This window comes from Cuculus canorus, chromosome 1, assembly GCF_017976375.1.
Source record: "Cuculus canorus isolate bCucCan1 chromosome 1, bCucCan1.pri, whole genome shotgun sequence".
Lineage (NCBI taxonomy): Eukaryota > Metazoa > Chordata > Aves > Cuculiformes > Cuculidae > Cuculus > Cuculus canorus.
In genome coordinates this window covers 102,984,606-103,006,820 of record NC_071401.1, presented here as the reverse complement: position 1 = coordinate 103,006,820, position 22,215 = coordinate 102,984,606, and the positions used below count along the sequence as shown (strand labels likewise).

The 22,215-nt window shown below is 40.5% G+C and overlaps 1 protein-coding gene across 4 annotated transcripts in view; it reads left to right on the top strand.

Moving 5' to 3' along the window:
- The first annotated feature begins 12,088 nt into the window (after positions 1–12,088).
- The window catches only part of CXADR (CXADR Ig-like cell adhesion molecule), a 36,910-nt gene continuing 26,783 nt past the window's right edge, over positions 12,089–22,215 (top strand). Inside the window, exons 1-3 of one of the 4 annotated variants that reach the window (XM_054076493.1) lie at positions 13,272–13,399; positions 15,500–15,556; positions 17,264–17,337. In XM_054076493.1, the coding sequence (XP_053932468.1) occupies positions 13,287–13,399; positions 15,500–15,556; positions 17,264–17,337 (244 nt within the window). In that variant the 5' untranslated portion in view covers positions 13,272–13,286. Of the gene's footprint in view, positions 12,123–12,327; positions 12,467–13,271; positions 13,400–15,499; positions 15,557–17,263; positions 17,338–22,215 lie in introns of those variants that run through there. The other 3 variants (XM_054076519.1, XM_054076512.1, XM_054076501.1) reach the window with 3 other exon arrangements.

Sequence of the window (22,215 nt, the reverse complement as noted above, 5' to 3'; positions counted from 1 at the left end):
CACCTTTCACTTCTTGCAGTGGTTATGTCAGAACTAGCTCATGCTGGCAAGACTGCTTAAGTCATTGCAGAATCTTAAAGGCACTACGAATTTTTTTATGTAATTACTTACTTTGGATTGTTTTATAATGTATAGCTAAAGCATGCATTTTTAGCTATATCTTTTCTTTTAAATGTTTTTTTTTTCCTGCTCTTGGTCTTGTCTGTAGTTGTCTTGAAGGCAATTTTTGAATGTAGGCAGCTTGAGGAGTGGGAGGAAGATCATTTGCATCACTGTAGCTTTTTGCACCAATGCAGTTACACTGGTACAAAATAGTGTAACCAGAGTGCAACTATGAGGTGGCAAAAATGTTGAGTAATCTTAGGGGAAAAAGAACTTTAAAGCAATATTTGCTGTGAACTCTTAACATATATTTTAAAATCTGAAGGGTCTTTTTTGTAGACAGTGAAAAAAACAGGCACATTTTCTAATAAAATTCTTCCTGCCCATGTTAATGACAATGATGACAACAAAAAAGTCATTACAGCATCCCTTTGTTTCGAAAGTTACATTAACAAACTAAGCAGCACTGCAGTTTGCTTCACATATCAGTGAATTGTTTTGTTTTGTTTTGCATGCAATAGAATATTTGTGGAGCTGGGTTTTTTTTTTTCTTGGAAGGTTTGGCTTCTTCTAAATTTTTAAAAGCTATCTTTTTATTATCTTTTTGAACAATAGATATTTCTCTGCTTCTGTATATTATTTTTTCCTTAAATAGCCTCACTCGCTTCAAAGACACAATTAAGAACCACAAGATCTTCAGAAAATGAGGTCTTTAAGTGAATTATTCTGAATATTATCATATTTTTTTAAAGAAAGGTTTGCATTTCTAAGCATCCCTCCCGGTCTTTAAAAACTGAAGCTGGCATCTGTGTTGGCTTGAATTTCAATGGTCCCTGCAGGCTCTTTAACTCAAAGAGTTATTTTATTCATTTTTTTGTTTCTTATTTCTTCCCATAGGGTAACTAAAAACCTAGCTCTTGTATTTGTTTACTTGCCTCCCTTTGTTAAAAGATTATGCCTTCACCAGTGCTTACGGATTTATTAGTGCTTAAAATGCACTTAAATTGTTGAACTCAGTCCAGTTTGCCTTTATCACCCCATTTTACCTGAAGCAGTTTTTTCTGTGATTGTTCCCCATGTATTCCTAACAATCAGCTCTCTGAATGTAGAAACATACCGAGTTAGCTGAGCAGAGGATGTAGGGAAGTGTCAAACATTATTTGTCTAGCTTTATTTTCTCCTATTAATACAAACCTCATTTGCATTGCCTGCAGTCAACATTTTCAAATACAGGAGATTGTAACTGGGTACCTTACCTCCACATCTATAAAAAAGTGTCGCCGGTACTTTCTTTAACAGGGATGAGCTCACCTCTGACTATGCCTTATCCTCTCCTCTTCCTAATTTCTCCCATGCTCAGGCCAGCATACTCTTCCTTTGGTGTGTTTGAAGGATACGCTATGTTCCCCAGCTCTTTTGAGACGCTCCTCACCCATCTGCCCGCTTCCCTCCCGCTGTTTGCTTCTGCTGGCAGTCCTGCAGCTCGCTGTCCCTGCAGTGGCACTGGGGCAAAGTTTTGAGGGGTGGTTTTGTAACAGAACTACTTGAAAAGCAGTGAGCTAAAGAAGAGAGAGACATGGTGCTGGGGAAGACCCAATGAACCAGGACTACAAATAATTGATTTTAGTTCTGATTTGTCTGCACTGCATAAAACACTTAGCTTCAGGACAGCTAAAGCAAATTTATACACATTGGCTTAAAAAAGACGGGATAGTTCATTAAGTATCCTGCCCTACTACTTCCACTAAGATACCCACCCCAGACTTCAGCTGTCAAAAGTTATGCCAGGTAGCTACAGCAGAAATAAAAAGAAGGGTTGTTCTCCTTCCTTCCCTCTTCTGGTCATTTCAGTTCATCCTGACTCTGGCAGGATGAAAACTCTTTGATTTGATGGATTTCCACATAGTAAGCTGGAGAAGCTGATGTGTGGATACACCTGCTGTTTTGCTGCTTCTGGTACAGGAATAGTAATCTCTGACGGGGGTAAAGAAAATAATTTGGACTAGTGGCATCTTAAATGGCTGGGAAAAAAAAAAAAAAGCTAGGAGGCTACAGCCAAAACAAGAAGGGTTTACTATGAAATAAAGTCATACTGAAAATCAGTCATGTTTGACCTGGTATGAGGTTACAATGCCAGGTCAACTATCACCTAAGTACTATTGCTTTGTGCTAAAACTGAAGTGCCCTATCTGCTCTGAGAATGTATTTTAAAACAGTTGGGTTGATTATCATAGTTTAATTGCACACTTTTAGGAGCACTAAAAAGAAACACTAGCTTCAAAGAATAGAATAGACATATTACTTAGGACACGAAACATTTTATTATGCATACTTAGTATACTTAATGAAACAGAGCCTCAACCCCGAACTGGAGCCTTTAGACATCACTGTAGCACAAACAGCATACAACAGTATACATAGTTATGGCAGTCTTTTAATAGCAGATTTAGCTAAAATGACAATCAATTCAGCTGACGTAGTAACCCTCCAGCCACATGGTCATCCTCATCTTACTGCAAAAAACAATTGTCCTGCAATGATGCTATCGGGGCCACCTATGTTGATCTTCATGTGTGTACTCACAGCCAGCAGTGAGGGATTCACCAACTGGTTCAGTAAGCGGGTATAAACAGTCGCTGCCACCAGTGGGGTTGTGTTGGCAGCTGCCTAAGCCATCTCAAGCTGCTCCCCGGGAGCTCATAGAAAGCTGCACCTTGCAAGGGGAAGTTCTGACCTCTCTGAGCTTGGTGGGAGCTGGAACGTTGCAATGGTGCTCAGACTTCTCTTGCAGACTGTACTTGGGTGAATTATCGATAGCTTTCATTGATTTGTCCTATCTCAAGACAAGGTTTCACAAGACAGGTGAACTGATTTAAAAGTTTGGTGCTGCTGTTAAAAGAGGCAGGTCCTGACCCTTGTCAATCCTGACTTGATGCTTCTTTCTCTCCTCCTGAGTTGTCGGATTTGCTTGATCCTGTCTCCCCAGTGGTTGCAAGGCAATGAACACGCACTAGCACAAAGGAGTGAGAGCATGGGGGAAGGGAAAGGCCAGGACTGCTTCATTTGATGTCACAGCAGACCAAGCATCAGCCTTTGTCACCCTGTAATGTAAACAGATTTCTGTACTTTCGGTGCGAGGTCATAAAATGCACTAAAATCTCCTATGAAATAGACATTATAACACAGCATTTCTTGCACTTCCATATTTCCTGCATGAAGAAATAGAACAAAGTGCTTTGCCAAGTATAAGTTATTGACTTTAGTTTTTCATACAATCTCTATCTGACAAGGAAATATTTACTTAAACAGTTATTCAGATGAAACAACTGGGGAACATACAGATGAAACAAATTGCCAAGAGATTTCAACAAAGAGCAAGACTAAGACTCTGGCTGTCCTGCCTCCCTACTCTCCTCTCTGTGTCATACCATTTGGCTTTGAACTCCTGAATACATTTTGCTCATCCTCCTGGAGCATTTCACTAATTGATGAAAGATTAAAATATAATTCGGGATGACATTCACCACTGAAATCTGCCTTAACAAGAGGTAATAGGCTGAAACCATGGAGGAAAAGGAAAAAATGCTTTCAGAAAAAAAAAATAATTACAACATTTGAAAAGTAGTTTAATTTCCTTGTAGAGGACGACTTGCAGAATATCCCTAAGTATACCACAATTCTGCAATAAACGTCACTTTCAATAAGCAATGTCATTATTATATTTTGCCATGAGGTTAACAGTGCTAGACTGCCAGTTAGGGGCTACTTCTACTGGGCAAATACTTTTCACTGGCTCTCTGGGAGGCTATTAAAACCAGGTTTCATTGTAAATAGTTACACAAGACATTACAGAAGTTGTTATCAGTGAAAATATGTATTCTTTACACTGTCAGCTTTTTTTCTTGAGGTAGGTAATTACAAAGCACTATTGAAACCAACCCAACCTGTTTATACAGTAGGAATGAAAATTACATAACCTAAAAAAAAAAAAAAAAAAAAAAAAAAAACCCCCAAATAAAATACAACCCACAAAAAAACCTTTACCAGGTGAAATTTTTGCAGATTTTACAGCAGTGTAAAAACAATCCAGCAACACACAATTGCATCTGAGTTAACCTGGAACATAAACTGGAACTCTCCCTTACGAGGATGCTGTTTGGCTGAAATGTACTGGGCACGGATGAAATCACTCAATAAAGGACACCTGCATGTTTGAGAAGGTTCCTCTTATGCTCCCTTCCACATACTAGTAGAGTTCTGTTCTGAAAGTTTTTAGACCTTTATTTTTGCCTCAATGGGAAAGAATCCTCCAAAACCTTCAACTCAGAGAATTAGAAACTTCAGTCTGGGAAAAAAAATATGTGGATTCGCTGGGCCAAAGTCCCTGCTGCACCCAGGGGGTGTGGCTGCAATGAGAGAAGCAGTGAAGGGGGAAGGGTGGCTTATGTTGCAGTTACTAATGCATGAGTCAACCAGACCTATTTTGAGGGTACATGATCAATACACAAGGTGAAGGATATGGAGGATGACATAATGGAGGTGGACAAAACATGGGGCCAATAGTATGACTATATCACTCATAGTTCGCTATTTAGGCAGTCACATCCATTCTTCTGCTTGTGCAGAACCTCCCCGATACAAAGCATAATTTAGAGCAAGGACATCTATAAATGACTAGCAACATCTTTTTCAACATTCTCAAGCTCCTAAGGACTGCTAGAAAAAATTTCAGCATTTTAGGGATTTCCATAGTTAAATGTAGCCTGAATACTTGTTCACCTGAGAAAAAATGGAATTAAGGAAGGGAACCTGAAAAGGCAAAATTGGGGGGCAGGAGTGTATGGAAATAATGATGGAGGAGGTGGCACCCATCTCAGAAAGGGATAGGAAACTGTATTACGGAGTATTGCCAACCAAAAAGTTAAGAGTAAATCCCATCTCCACACACTCTCAATACTGAGACTGCATTAAAAAAAAATCTTGAAAAAAATAGAGTTGAGTACATTTTTTTGTTTGGGTTTTAGTAGGGTTTTTGGTTTTTTTTGTGAACTCTGCAGGTCTTCTTCCCAGTCTATCAGCTGCAAACAAGTTTTGATATTTATATAGTGCCATAAATGTGCACTATTTATATAGTGCCCTTTATAAATGCCTTACACAAGCAAAATAATCTGAAAGTTCATGATGCAGTCCAAGCAGCTGTCAGCTCTGCACTATCTAAACTGACCTGAGCTAATTTGGGGATTAGGTATAAAATGTCATTACCTCTGCAATCTGCGATTATCATCCTGTTCAACTGTACTCCCTGCAGGGCTGGAGAAGCCCCATGAATTCTCTTGGTTTTCAGATACTGTTCTCTTCTTTCCTTTGTGAGTGTGGATCCCATACCTAGTCTTGCCTTTTTGATTCTCAGAAGAATCTCCCTTTTCTTCTGGGCACTAGAAATACGTACTAAAAGCACCCTTCTTCTGTCCACAGATGCCACCTTCCACAATGCACCTTTCAGCCTGTTTATAGGTGGTTTCTGTATTTCCCTTGGCCTTTTTGCTCTGTAATGACCATTTCCAGCCTGACCATGCAGTAATCCCCTCCAGGGCTAAGCAGCTCCAATTGGAGAATACAACCCAATCCAAGGACAACCGATGCTAAGCCCTGTGAGGAAGCATGTAAGGGCTTCCTTAAAAGAAAAAAAAAAAAAAAAAAAGAATTTTTCTGCCAGTAATTTTAAAGATCCATGTTAAGGGTACAACCACTGGATGGATACTAGGCGTCTATGTCAAATTCCTTCCACAAGGACCCAGTTGTAGGAGTGGGAATGCAGCACTCCTTCACAACTGTAGCTGTGTTTCAACAAAATCTCCCCGTGATACAGCTAATTTTGCTCTAAAGGCCAATCTCATGAAGCTGCTGAGAAGATCCAGTTATTGCTACGACAAACAAGCATGGACCTGCTCTTCCAATCCTTTCTCACAACTTCACCTCTCCTCCTCACTTGTGCTTCTGCTGCTTTTGTGGCACCAGCAATGGTCAATAATCTATTCTGTAGGTAAAGCAAACTGATAAAAAAGTGGAGAGGAGTGATTATTTGCTTGTCTGGTGAGCTACATTAGCTCACTTAGTTGTCAGATGACTGTCAAAGCTGGCACAAGGGAAAGTCTGGTGACAGCAAAGCTGGAAGTGAGGAGAGGGGACTGGGATTGTGCTTTCTGTGAAATTCTGTTGCTGGGTCATATAAGCACCAGCAAATGCCACAGCTGAAATTCAGTGCAAAGACAGAGAAAGAAAAGGGGAAGGGAGAACATGAATGTCACCTCTTTTGGAGACAGCATATCTTCAGATCTAAAGCTAAAGAGGTACTACCTCATCACTTCAGGAAATCATATCTATTTTTCCTCTTAAAGGAAATTTACTTCAATTAAGGCATATCTGTGGTGAATATTATCTCAGAAAAAAACCCCCAGTTTGCTATAGGACAGGTCTGTATTGTCAATTGTATAAGTTTTAGCCAACAGGAATGTGCACACCTGTGCATATGCAATGTAAGTCTGAACACAAATAAACCTCCCATATATAACTAATGAAAGATGTGTAGCACCTCTTCTGGACTTCAAATAAACACCTGGTATTACACGGATTTTGCTTCCATTTTTCAGTATAAATATTACATGTAGATTTAAGTTTAGGTCCATTCTAACTGCCATTGGTAGGGAACTAGTTCTTTCTTCTTTCTGATGCAAATGCTTCTTTCTTTCTTCTAAATGATGCAAACATTCGAGTAACCTCTGAGAGAAAATTATTTGAGACAAATGATATTTCTAAAGGTGAATATCGCAGGGACACAAATGTGTAAATTGCTGCCCTCTTAAAACGTGTTTGCTAAAAATTGTTTCTCTAAAGGAGGAGCACAGCAAGGTGTGAATTTTATTCTGATAGCAACTGTCACTTGATTGAGGTGCTAAATGTGAAAGCTGTTATTTTAACTCTGAACAAGACAGTCTGTGGTAAACAATCTGAATTACGGATAACTAAAACCTAGCTATTGTTGTCTAATTTTTCCTTTATTTCTTCTTATTTTCCTCAGTAATGGATTGCATTTAGTTATCATTATAAAAAGGTAGTAAGCACATGAAAGCTTAATTGGAAACAGCCCAAGGTTGTTAAAGGCAGAACCCAGTCATCCAGTCATCTCACATGTGCAGATCAACAACTCCTTCAAGGCATCTTCTGGCTGCTCTCCCTGTGGAAGCTAAGGTGAGGAAGGTGGTGGTGATACCTCACTGGCCTTGTCCCAGGGCAGAAGCTGGAAGGCTGTACACCTTGGCCTCAGGAATGTGACACTGCTCGGGGCTCTGCCAGTTGGGACATAATGTGAAAGCTTGCGCTCAAAGCGATATTATAAAATAGTTAGTGTTCAGTAGATTCCCCTTCTAAAATCCTTTGCTGTAATCTCCTCATGTTGATGAGACCTTAATGTAGACTGTCTCTTGATTCTGGCAGCTATTTTCAGCGTATCAGCCTGATTTGCCCTGGGCTTGTTTAACTAATGCTGATAAGGACAGCTAGAGCCAAAAAGCTCAGCAGAACAAAAGTGCCTGTTCCTTGCATTGAGGCATAGGCACCAATATAAGCAATGCTGAAAATTATTTTGGAAAATATGGTTGTGCTAGCTAGCTTTTTCCCTTCTCACAGCTCTGGATGCAGTGTCACAGCAGCTTAAACCGATCTCAGATGATTCACAATTCTGCCCTTTCCCCCCCTGCCACCCAGCCCCCCCCTCTTTTTTTTTTTTATGCCAGCTGGCACTCAGGCAAATAAGCAGGAAAACGGTTCAGGGAACTCATTTGGCTGAAAACAAAAGGTATTCATCTTTGGCCAGCCTGGCTTCCCAAACTTACTTATCAGCTAGTGTCACGTGCTCCAGTGCCAGCACAAGTGCACACAGGTGAGAATCATAAAATCATAGAATCATAGAATAGTTTGGCTTGGAAGGGACCTTAAAGATCATCTAGTTCCAGCCTCCCTGCCATGTCTCAGAACACTGGGACTGGGGGGAGATCAGGACTGTGGCACCTCCAATTTGAATGACAAATCTCCACATGAATTCACTCCCAACAGCAGCAGCCTGCAACTGCTGAGCAGAAATGGATTCGTCCTATCCCAGAACCCCTTTGCTGTCCAAATACTCCTGTGTCCTACCTTGTGCTGGCTCTGGCCTGAATTATAAAGTAAATGAATGGAGTCTGCTGATCCAGAAGAAAATCTGTCCCAGAAAATAAATGCAATGATTCCTTCCTATAAGTAGAAATCCAGACCCAAAGTCCCAAGACTATTATTTGCTCCTCCTCTTCCCCATTTCTTTCTCTCACCTTTCTTGAACACATTGTTGGAAATTGTACAGCCCTATGGGGAATTTTTCCTCAAGAATTGTGGTGGCTGACCACAGGATGGAAACTGAAACAGAAAATAACCCAGTTTTCCTTGTACAGCAAAGTCATGTCCCATGTCACCTATTTAACACAAGCATGGATGATTTCCATCTCATTGCTTCTGTAGGTCAGGGCAATGGGTAACTTCACTTGATACTCTTCCACTCTTCACCTCAAAAAAACAAACCAATAGTCATTTCACTTTGTGGAAGGTCAGGCAGATAAGTAAGGATTTCCAAAGCAGAGAACACAAATTATTCACAACTTGAAGTTGCAATTGACAGATAATTTCCTGTTAAAAAACAGAGGGAAGTTGCAGAAATATGCAAACTATTTTTATTCAAGTTCTGAAAGTTTAGGTTTTTTTATATCACCCTGTCCCACCACACCATTTGTTAAACTTACTTTAAAATCACTTCTGAATTTGTGCTTTTTGTGTAAAAACCTGTGTAATTCTTTAAAACACATTGTACTAATGTTCCATTTCAACTATATATAAATTTAGGTTGACATTGACGTAGAGGTTCTTATACTGAAGTCTTTCTCAACTTTAAACCCATGAAATTAATTTTCCATATTTATGGTAAATCTTAAGATCCCTGAGCATGAGACAGCATTCTCCATAAAAGAAACACTCAACAATGATCCACTTGCAAAACGTGGGTTTAGACCCACAGCAGGTCTCTCCTCTTTATTGTGTGAATTCTGCCTTCACCCTGGAGCCTTTTTTGGGCTTGATGCAAAATGCTGGCACTAGTAGAAATCTGTACAAAAAGTTTTGAACTTGACCTTTTCCTTTGTGAGTGGAATAGCTTTGGTCATTTTCACAGTTATCTTTTTCCTTCATTGTGTTTGGTGTTCCAGGAAGTATAGGTCACTCAAAATCTACAGAATGTCACATCCTTTAATAAATCTGGTAGCTTTATGCCTTATTAGTTTGACAACTTTTGCAGTGGGGAAGTGGAGATTTTTTGCTTTATAAAAACAATTATAATTTAAACATTGTATTTTGGTGTACTTTTAATTTAGAAGAGTGTGAACAATAGTCAGGAGTGTGAACGTGACTGCTTTGGTGTTGCTTTTGATTTAAATGAGACCACAAATAAGTCTGTCTAGGCTAGAGAAAGTATGGACCTCATGTTTCCTAAATGCAGTACAGTATTTTAATTACTAGCTAGGATTTATTTCACAGAAGGGTGAGCATCTCCATTCTAATAACGAATCATTTTCTCTTTCTGTAATGACTGTGACTGCCTCATTATACTTTCCATGGTATATAATCTTGGTGTTGACACAAGTGGATATACAGCAAAAAAACTCACTCATCCAGTCAGCCTAGGATACTTGAGCCAGATTATCCTTTAAAGAACAAGTCTGCAGCACATATAAAACCACAGAAGAAAACACAATCTGAATATTCCCACTTTGAGGTTTTGGTTTCTTTACCTTAATATTACAGGAACGGTATTTTCTTCCCTTCATAGAAGGGAAAACCAATTCTGCTCTGTCATTAAATAAAAGGCTTGAAATCTCCCAATTTAAAATTTTGTGCTTTACTTGCAGGATCTAGCATCTTATTGGTTAGATTTGTTTTTGAAAGGAGATCTAACAAGACACTGTGAATTGCCATGTCCTTACAAGATGTAAGTTGATGCTTATCTGTACCTTCATGGAAAATGACAATGCATTTACCCTACTTATCAAAAAGCAAATTCTACGCTGCAAGTAAAAGCTGCTGCTGTACTTAGAGTAACTGTCATCAGTGAATTCGGTCTTTACAGTAACCAACCATTTTGAAAGACATGAGTGCACATTCATATCTTCATTATTCCAGCAGAAATGCAGACACTGCCAATTTCATCACTAGGAATCCCTTGTTGAGTGAAAGACGTAACACCTGCTTTTTAGCTAAGTATTTGGGAAAACACCATTATGAGCAGTTACCCATTTGATCTCATGTTTTCAACAAGGGCAGAAAGAACTTTGTTTTTTCAGCTCTTACCTCACACACAGAGAACATAATCATACAAAAAATGTATTTGAACTTTATTTATTATGCACATCAAAGAAAAGTAATGAACAGTAATATGACCCCTTTCGAAATCTGTTTGGGCTGCTGAATCTGGACCAGAACCAGAACCAGAACCTTTTGCAGTTCTCTATATATTTGGTTATGGGGACACTTCATTGACAGAGCTGTGGACATGGCAAAGGAGGTGGTCACAATACAGTCCATATACATGTAGTATCTTTTTGGAATTGACTGCATAAAATGAATTTAAATAAAATGGAATTGACTATCCATGGCAGGGGGCTTGGAACTAGGTGAACTGTAAGGTCCTTTCCAACCTAAACCATGATGCTATGAATACTACTTATGCCTTTACTCAACAAGAAGAAACCATAGCGACAGAAAAACATTTATGTCAGTCGCAGCTTTACTATCACAGACTATAGTATGCATAGCAACTAATTCACAAGACACACTCAAATGCGGAGAATAAACCACGTCAAGTCGCGTTACTTTCTGATCAATGTAGCTGACAGTTTTGCGATACATGGAGCACAAACCACGTTTCCCTGGCATCAGCTAGGGCTGCCATTATGGGCGTCTTGCACCTATGTCACGATTATAGTGATACCAAAAATGCCAGCAAATAAAACTCTGTTAAGACTTGTTTTGGAGCTTTAGAATGCAAGCACTGTTTATCGCACCTGGGCAACATGAGAGAGCGATCTTCATCAATAGTGTGCAGCAAGACAAGAGGTGGGACAGGATGGATTTTCCAGTTAGATGCACATGGATAAATTCTCCCAGTAATCTGAGGCATAGTATATTACTTTCCAAGAACTAATTTTAATGCTATTATGAACTTTTGCAACAGTCAAAACTCTTGCTAATTTGGAGCTTTGGAGCCAGCTCTCTGCTTGACCTTGGATTGGAGATGGGGAGAGACTGCAAATAGGGGTAATGGCAGAAGGCGGCACATCTGCTCAGCACAGATCAGACTGAACACAAAGCGTTACCATCTCCAAACAGCGTCTGGAAAACCACCGTTTTACATAAAACGAAACATGCTATCGGAGGGACACAGACTCACAGAATCACCAGGTTGGAAAAGACCTCTTGGATCACCAAGTCCGACCATTCCTATCTGCCACTAAACCATGTCCCTGAGCACCTTGTCTTCTCATCTTTTAAACACCTGCTGAGATGGTGACTGGATCCCCACCCTGGGCAGCCTCTGCCGGTGCCCAAAGAACTTTCCTGTGATTTTTTTTTTTCTGATGTCCAGTCTGAAATATTCTGCGTAATTCCAAAGAACACAATTACTTAGACAAAACTTTAACTCAAATTAAAAAAAAAAATCCCACTTTTTGTAACTCCTTCTTGTACCAGTAGGGGAAACTCCAATTGTATGCTTTTGCATCTCCTCTTCCTTTGGTCTCGTTCCCTAGCTTTCCTCGATTCCACATCTTTCAGTTGAAACGCGGGCAAGGGGAGCACAAGGCATTCCCGCGGCGTTGCTATGGGAACTTGGAGACCGATGAGGAAAGGACCGATGAGGAGGGGACCGATGAGGACCAGCGCGCTGGGTGCGACCCGGAGGGAGCGGGGCACCATCGACGCCTCAGCACCTGCGGCCGCTGGGACGCGGGCGGGCGGGCACGTGCTGCGGGGGGGGCGGCAGGTCCGGGGGGGGTCCCGGCTGGTGCGCTGGATGGGGTTGGGTGGGAGGGGGGGGCAGCAGCAGCCCCGGGGCCGGGCGGCGGCCGGAAGTGACGGGGCGGCGCTGATTCACCTGCTGGGCGGTGCGGTGTGGGGCGGGGCGGTGCCCGCCGGGAGCCGGAGCCGCCGGTGCTGCCGCTCGACATGGAGCCGCCCGCCGTGCCGGTGGCTGTGGTGGCGGTGGCGTCCCTCGTGCTGCTGTGCTGCGCAGGTGGGCGCAGGTGTGGGGAGGGAAGGGAAGGGAAGGGAGGGAGAAAGCGGGAGGGAGGCGGCTCTGCGGGATGGGGACCGCGTCGAGTGGAGAAACGGAGAGAGGCAGGCGGCTCTGGGGTTGGGAGAAAGGGCGGCTGCCTGCCTGCCCTGCTGCTTCTCCCCGGCGCCCGTGGGGTGCCCGCCCCGCCGCGCCTCGCAGCATCCCCTTGCGGTGTCCGTCTGTGCGCGGGGCTTTGTTCGCCGCCGCGCTTTTATCCCTTCCCCATCCCTGGCTCTGCCCGCGCCTCCCCCCAGCAGCGCCTGCCGAGCGGGGGGCGAGGGGAACAAAGGTTTTAAACCGCCTGACCCTGCGAGCGTGGTTATCGCTCTAGTGGCTGAATCCGACTTCGAGGTTGGTCTTGGTTTGAGAAGGTGGAAGGGCGAGCTTCCCGAGGTCTCCCCGGGGTGGCTTCTCGAGGTGTCCCCCCGCCCTGGAGTGGTTTCCCGAGGTGTGTCCCGCACCACCTCCGGGGTGGCTTCCCGGAATGTGACAATGTGACACCCTCCCCCCCCCGGTGTGGCTTCCCGAGGTGCCGTGTCCCCCTTCCCGAAGTGGCTTCCCGAGGTGCCGTCCTCCCCTCCCCCCCGGAGTGGCTTCCCGAGCTGTCGTCGTCTCCCCCCCGGGGTGGCTTCCCGAGGTGTCGTCCCCCCTCCCGAGGTGGCCCCTCCAGAGTGGCTTCCAGAAGTCCCTTGCAACCTGGTTGTCCTAGACTCGATAGCCATGATTAAGCTCTGTGGAAAAAATGCATTTCAGGGGAGGGGGAAGGGTTTTGAATTACATGGCTTTAAACTTGTTTGTTTTTTTGTGGCCGAGAGAAAGCAAAGGAGTAGATAAACAGAAGTACCCACCCCAAACCAAATACAAACCAGACTGGGCCTGGGCTGCTAAAAAGTAGGTAAATATTTTCATCTCAAATGGTATTAGGCTCCTGTGAATGAACTCGGTTGGAGTGCCAGGTTAACGTTTCCAAAACAGATCAAAAAAGGTTTCCACAGAAGTTGACCCAAACTACATGAAACTACCAAAGATTATGAAACACCTGCCAAGGTTCAGGTTCACAGTAAAATGTCTATCATTGGTGTCAGGAGGCTAGTTTTTGTTTCCTGTTGAAACGTTAATTCTTTTGTTGATGTCACTGCTGTTTTGGGAAATTACTCACAGGATCAAAATTCTGTGTCTATAATGGAGTGATGAACTCTGATCCCCTGTGTGAAAGGATGTTAGTAGTTCTGCATTAACTGTTTGTCTGAGGAGAGTTAGATGCTGTGTAAGAGCATCTATGCTCTTACATATCATGTAATGACTTACTAGTATTTAGTTAACACAGTTAATGATTAAGATTTCTATTGAAACAGTTCATATAACTGTAGCTGCAGAAAAAAGCTTGTTCTGAGTAGATTTTTTATATTTACTGCAAATCAGTTGGCTCACTGCTATGATATCAAAGGCTATGATACTATAAAGCTAGCAATAATTAATGTATGAGGAAATGCAAAACCAGAACAAAATTTTACCCTTTAGCTCTACGGAAATATACTGGTATCTTCAGATTCCGCTATAAGATTGAATGACTTCGTAAAGAAAGTTATATATATTTGTATTTTGATTAGGAATACCTTTTGCATGGTTATTTGAATGACTGTACCCTGAAAGACATATGCATTTCACAGTTCTCTGAGAGAAGTAATTTAATAATGTGTGTATCATTGGAACTGGTACCTCCTCTTAGCGTGCTTGTGTCTTTTTGCCCATCAGATGGAGTTAGTATTTCTGGATCTGTGTTACAGGTAGACATCACTTCCTTCGCTGAGGGAACGGATGTCAGTAAGCTGCTGTTCTCCATATGGACCCAACTTAGAGGAAGCTAATTTTTGTGCAGTTGAGTGATAGTTGTTGGCAGCAAAGAATTGTCTAGATGCTGAAGTCTTTACTTGGGTTTGTGGTACTGCAATAATTCATTGTGTTATTTTAAGTCTTGTGCTATGTGCTGGTTTTGCAGCTTTTTTTTTTTTTTCTGTACGACTTGTGTTCCTTGTTTCACTGTCACTAAAAGTAGAGGATTCAAAATAACTGATTTTGTATAAATAAGGAGGCTTATCTTGACTGTATAAAATACACCTTCAGCAGGCAAAGGGGCTGTACTATTAGGTGTTGGAATAGGAAAGCGTTTGGTTAAGTTATCCCTGAACCCTGCTCAGGGGTTTAATCCCTCTGTTAAGATCAATTTCACAGTCATAAATTGACAAATTGGGAATTTCCCTTTCCCTTGCAGGAAGGGAAGAGTTCATCCTTGAGCATTTCAGGGTAATAGAGGAAAACAGTTCTTTCCTGCTGTTTTTGTAATTAGTAATGAATTAATTCTAGTGACTGCTTCAGTATTACACGACTGTGCAACTGATAAATAACTTGTGGCAGTTTTTCTTCTTGCATTGGTGCTTCTGGAAGATGACTGCAATAAAAGGTTAGTGCAGTGAAATTCGGTCTTCTCCTGTCTTGCAGACTTCTGGTGTGAATTTACATTTGGATAGCTGTTTCTCTACTCATAAGGGCTTTTCTAATTGTACTTATTCTTTATCTAAAAATGCCTTTTTAAGTCTGTTGTGAATTAGAACCTGATGGCCATTCGGTGTGTATTGTAGCAAGTATGATCAGTCATTTTAAGTAGTTGGAGATTGCCCAAATGTGCAAATTCTGCTTACCTTAAACAAATGCTGTATAGCTATTACGAATAAATCCTGGAATAGGGTAATAGGGATTATGTACATCTTCAGATCTTGAAATATTTCATTGAGATACTCATACTAAACTGTTTTCCAAAGAGCAGTACAGAAGAGGAAAGCTCAGTTGTGATGTTAAGTGCTACCAGATCATTCTGTTAGATCTTATATTTTGTAAACTGATGTATGCTTGTTTTATTAATTCTAAGTTTTCTAGAAAGCTTAATCATCTTAAGAGCTAATATAAAGAAATTCTATTGTTTCTCATTGCCAGTGGCACTGAGCACGTATTTGCCTATGCTGTGAATTCAGAGGGACTGTGTACATATTGGTAAGCTTTTCCTGATTCTACAGTGTTGAGAAAATCCTCTCGTTCCATTTAGAACAAATTCAAGTTTCTGTTGTTGTAGAAGACTGAAAATAAATTTAGATGCTTAACTTTTGATTTAACAAATAAGACAGTGACCTACAGCTGTTAAACTTTAGAAAAATGTGTAATGGCAGAACACAAATCTTCAGTAACTGAAAAGTTAACATAACTGGATAAGTATATGTCTGTGTATGGGTATAAAAAGGTGATTGCAAATGTGGCGATCCATTTAGCCTCTGGAAGGTGTGTTATACAAAATAGTAATATGATGCACATAAATGCTCAAATTGAATTAAAGACTTTAAGTAGAGTTTTAAGGTAAATATCTAGGTGGGGATTTCTCAAGTCTGAAGTAATATCTCTTACTGCTGTTCTTGTGGTGGTGGGTTGTTTTTTTTTTAACAGTAGTAGTAGGAGTTAATTTTGTACTATATTGAAGTTTTGCAATGTGTGATGCCTTATTAATAGAATATTAGGCCTTTGAATAAAAACAAAATTCCAGTAAGCTTTGAGAAAAGTATGTTTATGCCTCTATCATTAAACTTGCAGAAATATTTCCAATAACATGCTTGTGGGAGCAGAACCCAATGCAAACATTATAAGTCTGCATTTGATGGCTAGTACACATTGTCAAATATGTATGGTAAGGAACTTAACCCTGCTCATGTTTTTATGCATGCAGCGGGATCTTAGAGAAGCTTAAATTAGGAGAAATTAGACTACCATAGTGGTTAAACAATTATTCCTATCTCAGTCTCTTAATTACTAAACATGGTATGTTTTATCCATTGTGGACTAATTGTAGCAAGTTGCAGCATTCAAGTTCTTCTTCAGCTTCCACTGACATGAAAAGTTATCTGAAGTTCAGGACTCCTTTCTTATGTTCCCCACATCTTAGGATTTCAATAAGTATAAAAATCTTTAACCAGAGATGACTTAAACAACTAGTTACTGCTGTGACATCAACTGTGATATTTGAATTAGTAGTTTTGCCTTAACCAATCTGTGTTTATCAGAAGGTATTTTATGCGTTCAGAATGCTGCTGCAAGATTATTATAGGTTGTCACTTTGGTCTCCTCCAACTGCCCCCCTGTGCTGGCTTTTCCTGTGTTGCATCAAACTTCAGCTGCCTGCCTGTCTTCACTTCCATTGCTTTGACAGCCCTTTCCAAAACCAAGTCTGCTTAATATAGCGATGAAACTGCTACTCCTAAATGTTTGGTTTAGCTTCCATTGCTGCTTTACAAAAAATACATTTTCGTATGAGCACTTATATGCTTTGTTACTGATTCCATTCGTGCTTTGAGAAATTAATTGTATCTTTGAATCTGCCTCCGCATCAGAGTGTTTAAAACTCATTTGCCTCCGTGGCCTCAGACAGTTGTACAGAAAATGGAACTTGATTTTGGGGCCAGTATTGTTTCATCATACTTCCCAACTATTTTAATCATTTGTTGCTTGTGTGCATTTGTAAGCTTTTAATGGCAGGGATTCTCATTTTGCTCTTGTTGCAACTTCTGGTTCATTTCATGGAGCTTTTAGATGCTGTGCAAAATATGAAAAATAAGGAGAAATTTCAATAATTGTGCGGCTCACCAGCTTATAAGAATGCCTGCCCCCAATCTAATTTCTCCTCCTGTTCTCTTTTTTTTTTTTCTTTCTTTTTAGGGAATTCCCCTTTTTACTAGTTTGCGTCTTTCCGGGAATGATTATAAGAGCTACTTCAGCCTGTTGTTATGAGAGTAAGTGGCAGCAAAGCCATAGTTATGTGGAAATTTGTTTCAATAGCGGCTTGAACATAAGCAACCGCTGCATCCTTGCTGATCACTTCCTTTACTGCACAACTGCTCTGATTGTGTGAGTGCATGATGAGTGGGTCTGAGTTGAGGCTGCTTAAAACTTTCATTAACTTTCTAAACCGGTTAGATTGCATGATTTGGAATGAGAAAGAATTTTACCAACAATGTGTCCTGGTATGGGGAAGGAATGAGTGTCAGGAAGGATGGCAGAAGAATATTAGGAGGTATTCTGCTTGATCAATATCCTCCCATAGGAAAGAAACATATGTATAACTTTGGCCTGGGGAATCCTGGCTGGGGAATCGGACTGTATTGCTAAATCAGGCAATCAGTTGAATGGCTAGCTCCTAACTCAAAGATTATTTTTGCATCCCATTTTATGTGGTACCTGGGATTCGTCTAGACCAATGGTGAGCCAGTTCAGAGAGTTTCAAAGTCAGAAATATACTAAGTTTTTGTAAGATTAGTTTTCTACCTGTTCCTTTTCCTGGTACAAATCAATGAGATCAAGTCTGAGTTGTAACAAGAGAGTCAACTGAAACCTCAAACCCATGTAGATGGAGTATATTACTGTTGACTTCTGTTTTGTCATTTACTGGATCGTATATTCAAAACTTGTGATGCGGTAGAGAGGCAAGATTTGGAGCTTTATTGGCTGTAGGCTGTAGCCATTCACCCAGTGCCATGATGTTACTGTTAAAAAGCATCTGAAGTTTTGCAGTTCCTCTTGTTCTACATTTTTTTTAATAGATGTGTTTTTCATGCCCTATAGCTAAAACCTATGCTTAGCATGTTGAAAAATGGTTAGTCAGTAAGAAATATTTGGTGTGTTTAGAAGGAAGGATGAGAATTCAATAAGTTCATAACTATCTTGATTTATGCAGAGTAAGTTTGTATAGGGAATGAAAATGTCATGTAGTCACTGATCCTGCATTTTCAGCTCATCATTTTGTTTTTAACAGCATAACCTACAAAGAATGTTTTATTTCAGTTATTTGAAGGCATGTAAAAATAGCGTGCGTGTGTATATATATATTAAAGCCTCCCTAAATTTTTAAATGATTAGTTAATATTGCTGTTTACAGTGGATAGTCTAATTCTTCAAGCTTATTCCTTTCTGACTGTTTATTACATAATGGGAGGCGAGGGGAAAATGGGCAGACAGCTGCTTCTTTCTGTTATCATGATACTTCATCTTTAAAAACCAGAAACAACTCAAAACCACAAAACCCAACCCTGTACTACTGAATGAAATAATTTTCAATTTTAATGCGAGCCTTGCATGTGCTAGGAGAAAGCATTGCTTGCTCAGTAGCTCAGAAGAGCCAAAATCACTTTACTCAAGTGAAAATAATATGGCTGCTCAGTTAAGTGTTTCATTGTATGTAACTCCCTGATGCATTGACTGACAGATGTGCCTAAGGCATTCACACTGCCAAAGAGATGCTTCATTCAGTTTCTTTTTAAATGCCATTAAATTGGCAGGAAAAAAATTTGAATCATGTGGTTTGATTGCTAAGTGACTGTATAAGCCTTCAATATCAGTTTGTAATGGGAAAATAAGTGACTTGCAGGGCTAAAAGCAAAAACAATCTATGCAGTTGATGTAGATTTGGTAGAGCAGCTTTTGTGTGAAAAAGTTGTTTGGGTTCTGATATTTTTTTTTTCTTTAGCTGAAAAAAAGTCTTTGTAATGGTTGGCCCTCATTTCATTTTATGCTGCTTAATACTATTTCTAGATGTTTCCTTAATGGCTCTTAATTGCAGTGATGGTACAGTTTCACATTACACCTAGCTGCATTACAGATGTGATGTGTCTACATCTGGTATTACATCATGTGTCTGTGGAGGCTGTTGCTACTTTCGGCAATCATGTTGGGTTCCTTCTTCCCTTCCTTGTGCCAAAGCAGCATCATGCAGGTGCTGTGTGAGTCCATTCAGCTGAGGAAACATTTTCTGGAGTATTGTTGTCTTCCTGTTGGGTGAGTTCATGAATTCAAACCACTTTGTGGCTGTGTGGCACTGCTTGCTTTGAGAGCTAGCAGCAGCCTGGCTAGTGTAAGTGTAATGTGAAATTGCTCTCTGTCGGTGGGATTCCTTGACTGTGTAAGCAAACCCTTATCAAGGCTAAGGTAGCCTCTCAGCTTTCCTGTCTCTGGCTTTGTGCATCCACCACTTATCTTGTGCTTGAGGGACTCCCCTTTAGAGAATCCTGCCGGGAGAGACAAAGCAATATTTCCAGTGCAGCATCAGTTTTTAGTGGAGTCAACTATTTGTGCTGGGTTTCTGCCTTGTGTTATACTGGGATAAAGGGAGGTGGTGAGATCACACCCCAAGATGAGAGGGCAGGATCACAGTATTCTAGTTGTCAATCCCTTAGTACTGCATTTTGAATTGGGTTGTGCTGAATCATTTAAATGTGAACAAGCATTAAAACTTAGAACTCATAGTGATCTTCTGTAGATGTTGGGCAAAACAGTACTCCTGTGCTTAAAATTAAGATTAATCTTAATTTTGTTACAATATTCCCTCCCCCTTTATGTTGTCCTCCCCCAAAAGCAGCATATCCTTTCCTTCAGTAATGAGATACAAATGCTCCCTCTCTCAACTTGATAAGCATGTCCGTCTTCAGTAAGGTCATCAACTGCTGTGGTTGCTAGGATACTTAGCTGGTGACTTTGGGTTTAGCAACAAAAAAGCCTTGAAGAATGTGCTGAACAAGTGAGGAGCACAAGGACCGTTGTAGGAGGAGAGGGACGTTGTAGGGAATCTGAAGGCAAAGGGGATGTCAGGGAAGGAAGTTGTGGGGAAAGAAAAGTTAAAGCTCAGTAAAACTTTAGACCATATTTTTTATGTTTTCTGAGTTGCATTAACTATTTCAGATGATCTCAATTGTTGTTGGGAATGAAATTAAGCTCATGCTATGTGTTTGCAGGGTTAGGGTTAGTTGTAATTCTGTTGAGTCTTAAGTGGTTTTTGTTAGATTGGAAGGATGAGTAACTTCTAACTTCATAGTGCAGTGCATTTTAAAGTGGGGCATAGGTATGTGATACAATGTTAGAGCTAGTTATTAAATTCTCTGAGGACATCTAAACTGAAAGAGCATTTTTTTTTTTATTTGAAGATGCGTGCTTAGCCTATTTCCTCTTGGTTTAGGCTTTTCTTTTCTTTTCTTGTGTTGCTTGACAGGATTTGTGAATTCGCTTGAAGTCTGTTAGATACTCTATAACAATTATTGTTGAATTGGTGTATTTTGTTAGATTTTTTAGGTTAGACCAACACAGGATTGCTTCAATTTTGGCTTCTGTTCAAAGCAGATCACCTTGCAGTGGTGTTTGTGGTATTCCAAAAGGGAATACGTCTTTTTGAGCTGTTCTGCAGAAATCATGAGCTTAGAGTGGCAAAACATCATTTTTTGAAACTTGTCAGATTTCAGTGATTGCTGAAAACCATGTTTCTTCTTCTGGGAGTCTGGGAATCAGACCATAGAAAGGACTATAAGACACAGTGGTGGAGTCCTCTTTAATTGAGGAAGCAGATGGAAGGAGAAAAGTCAGAAATAAGCAGGGAGAAAGTAGATGCATGATTTGAGGAACTAATGTCACAGCATTGACTTTAAGGGTCAGTACAGAGAGTTTGCCCTGTAAATACACCTTAGAAAAGCGATGTTTCCCCTCAGGTTGCTCAGAGGACGTGAGATTTGGAAGTGCAAGCCCTCTGTTTTGAGCCCTAGCAGCAAAGTAGACTATCCAGGTGGTAGAACTTTACAGGGCTTATTCTGACATGCAGGGTTTTTTTCCATGTTTTGCTTCAAGAGCTCCTGCTGTTTCATCAGCTTTCTCTTTATAGATTACAGCACAGCCTTCTTCCATGAATATAATTCTTTTAGCTTCACCACTTTGGGGGAAAAAAGTGTCCTGAAAACTTAACCATACTATTTCTCTGGGAGTTTGGTCATTTAGCTTCATTCTGCTATCAGTGAGGCAGCTGAGATGAAACGTGAAAGAGGAATTTAAAATCTTTCCTTTACTAACACTGTCTGTTAGAGCTCAAGCTCTTTTCTTCAGAAATTGCTTTGAAGATTTAGTTTCCTCAACCATTCTTCTACTTAGTCTGGGACTAAATGGGTTAGGAAGGAGGAGTCAGTGTTTAGAGGAAGGACTGGGAGCCAAATCTCTTCGAAGTGAGTGCTTTTAGTCCTGGCTTGTCCTTGGTTTCTCTGGCTCCATAAACGGCATCTTTTCTGCAAAGTAGAAGGGCTTCATGAAGATATGTGAGTAGCTTAGAGAGCACTATGTGAGGAGGTATGAAACACACGTGTGAATATTAGATTTTTGTCTTCAGGGATTAATCAGTGTTCTGCCTAGTAGATTTAGGCTAGTATAGAAAGGCAAGTTTTTATCTTTTCTCTAACCTCTTTGAATTGGGCCTTTGAGGTTTAAGTTGAAGGATATGTAGCATGTTAATGTCAATAGCTTTGGAAATGTTAAATTTAGAAGTGCTTGATGGTTTTGCTGAGATGGTATGAGGGGGTTTTATTACTTACAGTGAATGTTGCTTTTCAATGAAATTTGTGTTGTAGCATTGTGTGATAACCGTAGTGTCAAGCATGGGAAAAATGTAGTCTGTGGAGCATATTAAACCTTAACTATTGAACACTTGATACTAACAGGATGGTACTTTCTTTGTTAGTAAAAGCTTTGTGATTTGCCTTTATCAGCGATGGATTATCCTAAAAATCTGAATTCTCTGCAGTTCTACAATAATTACATACTAAAACCAAATGTGCTCTTTAGATACATATCTATTATTATATTTGGGT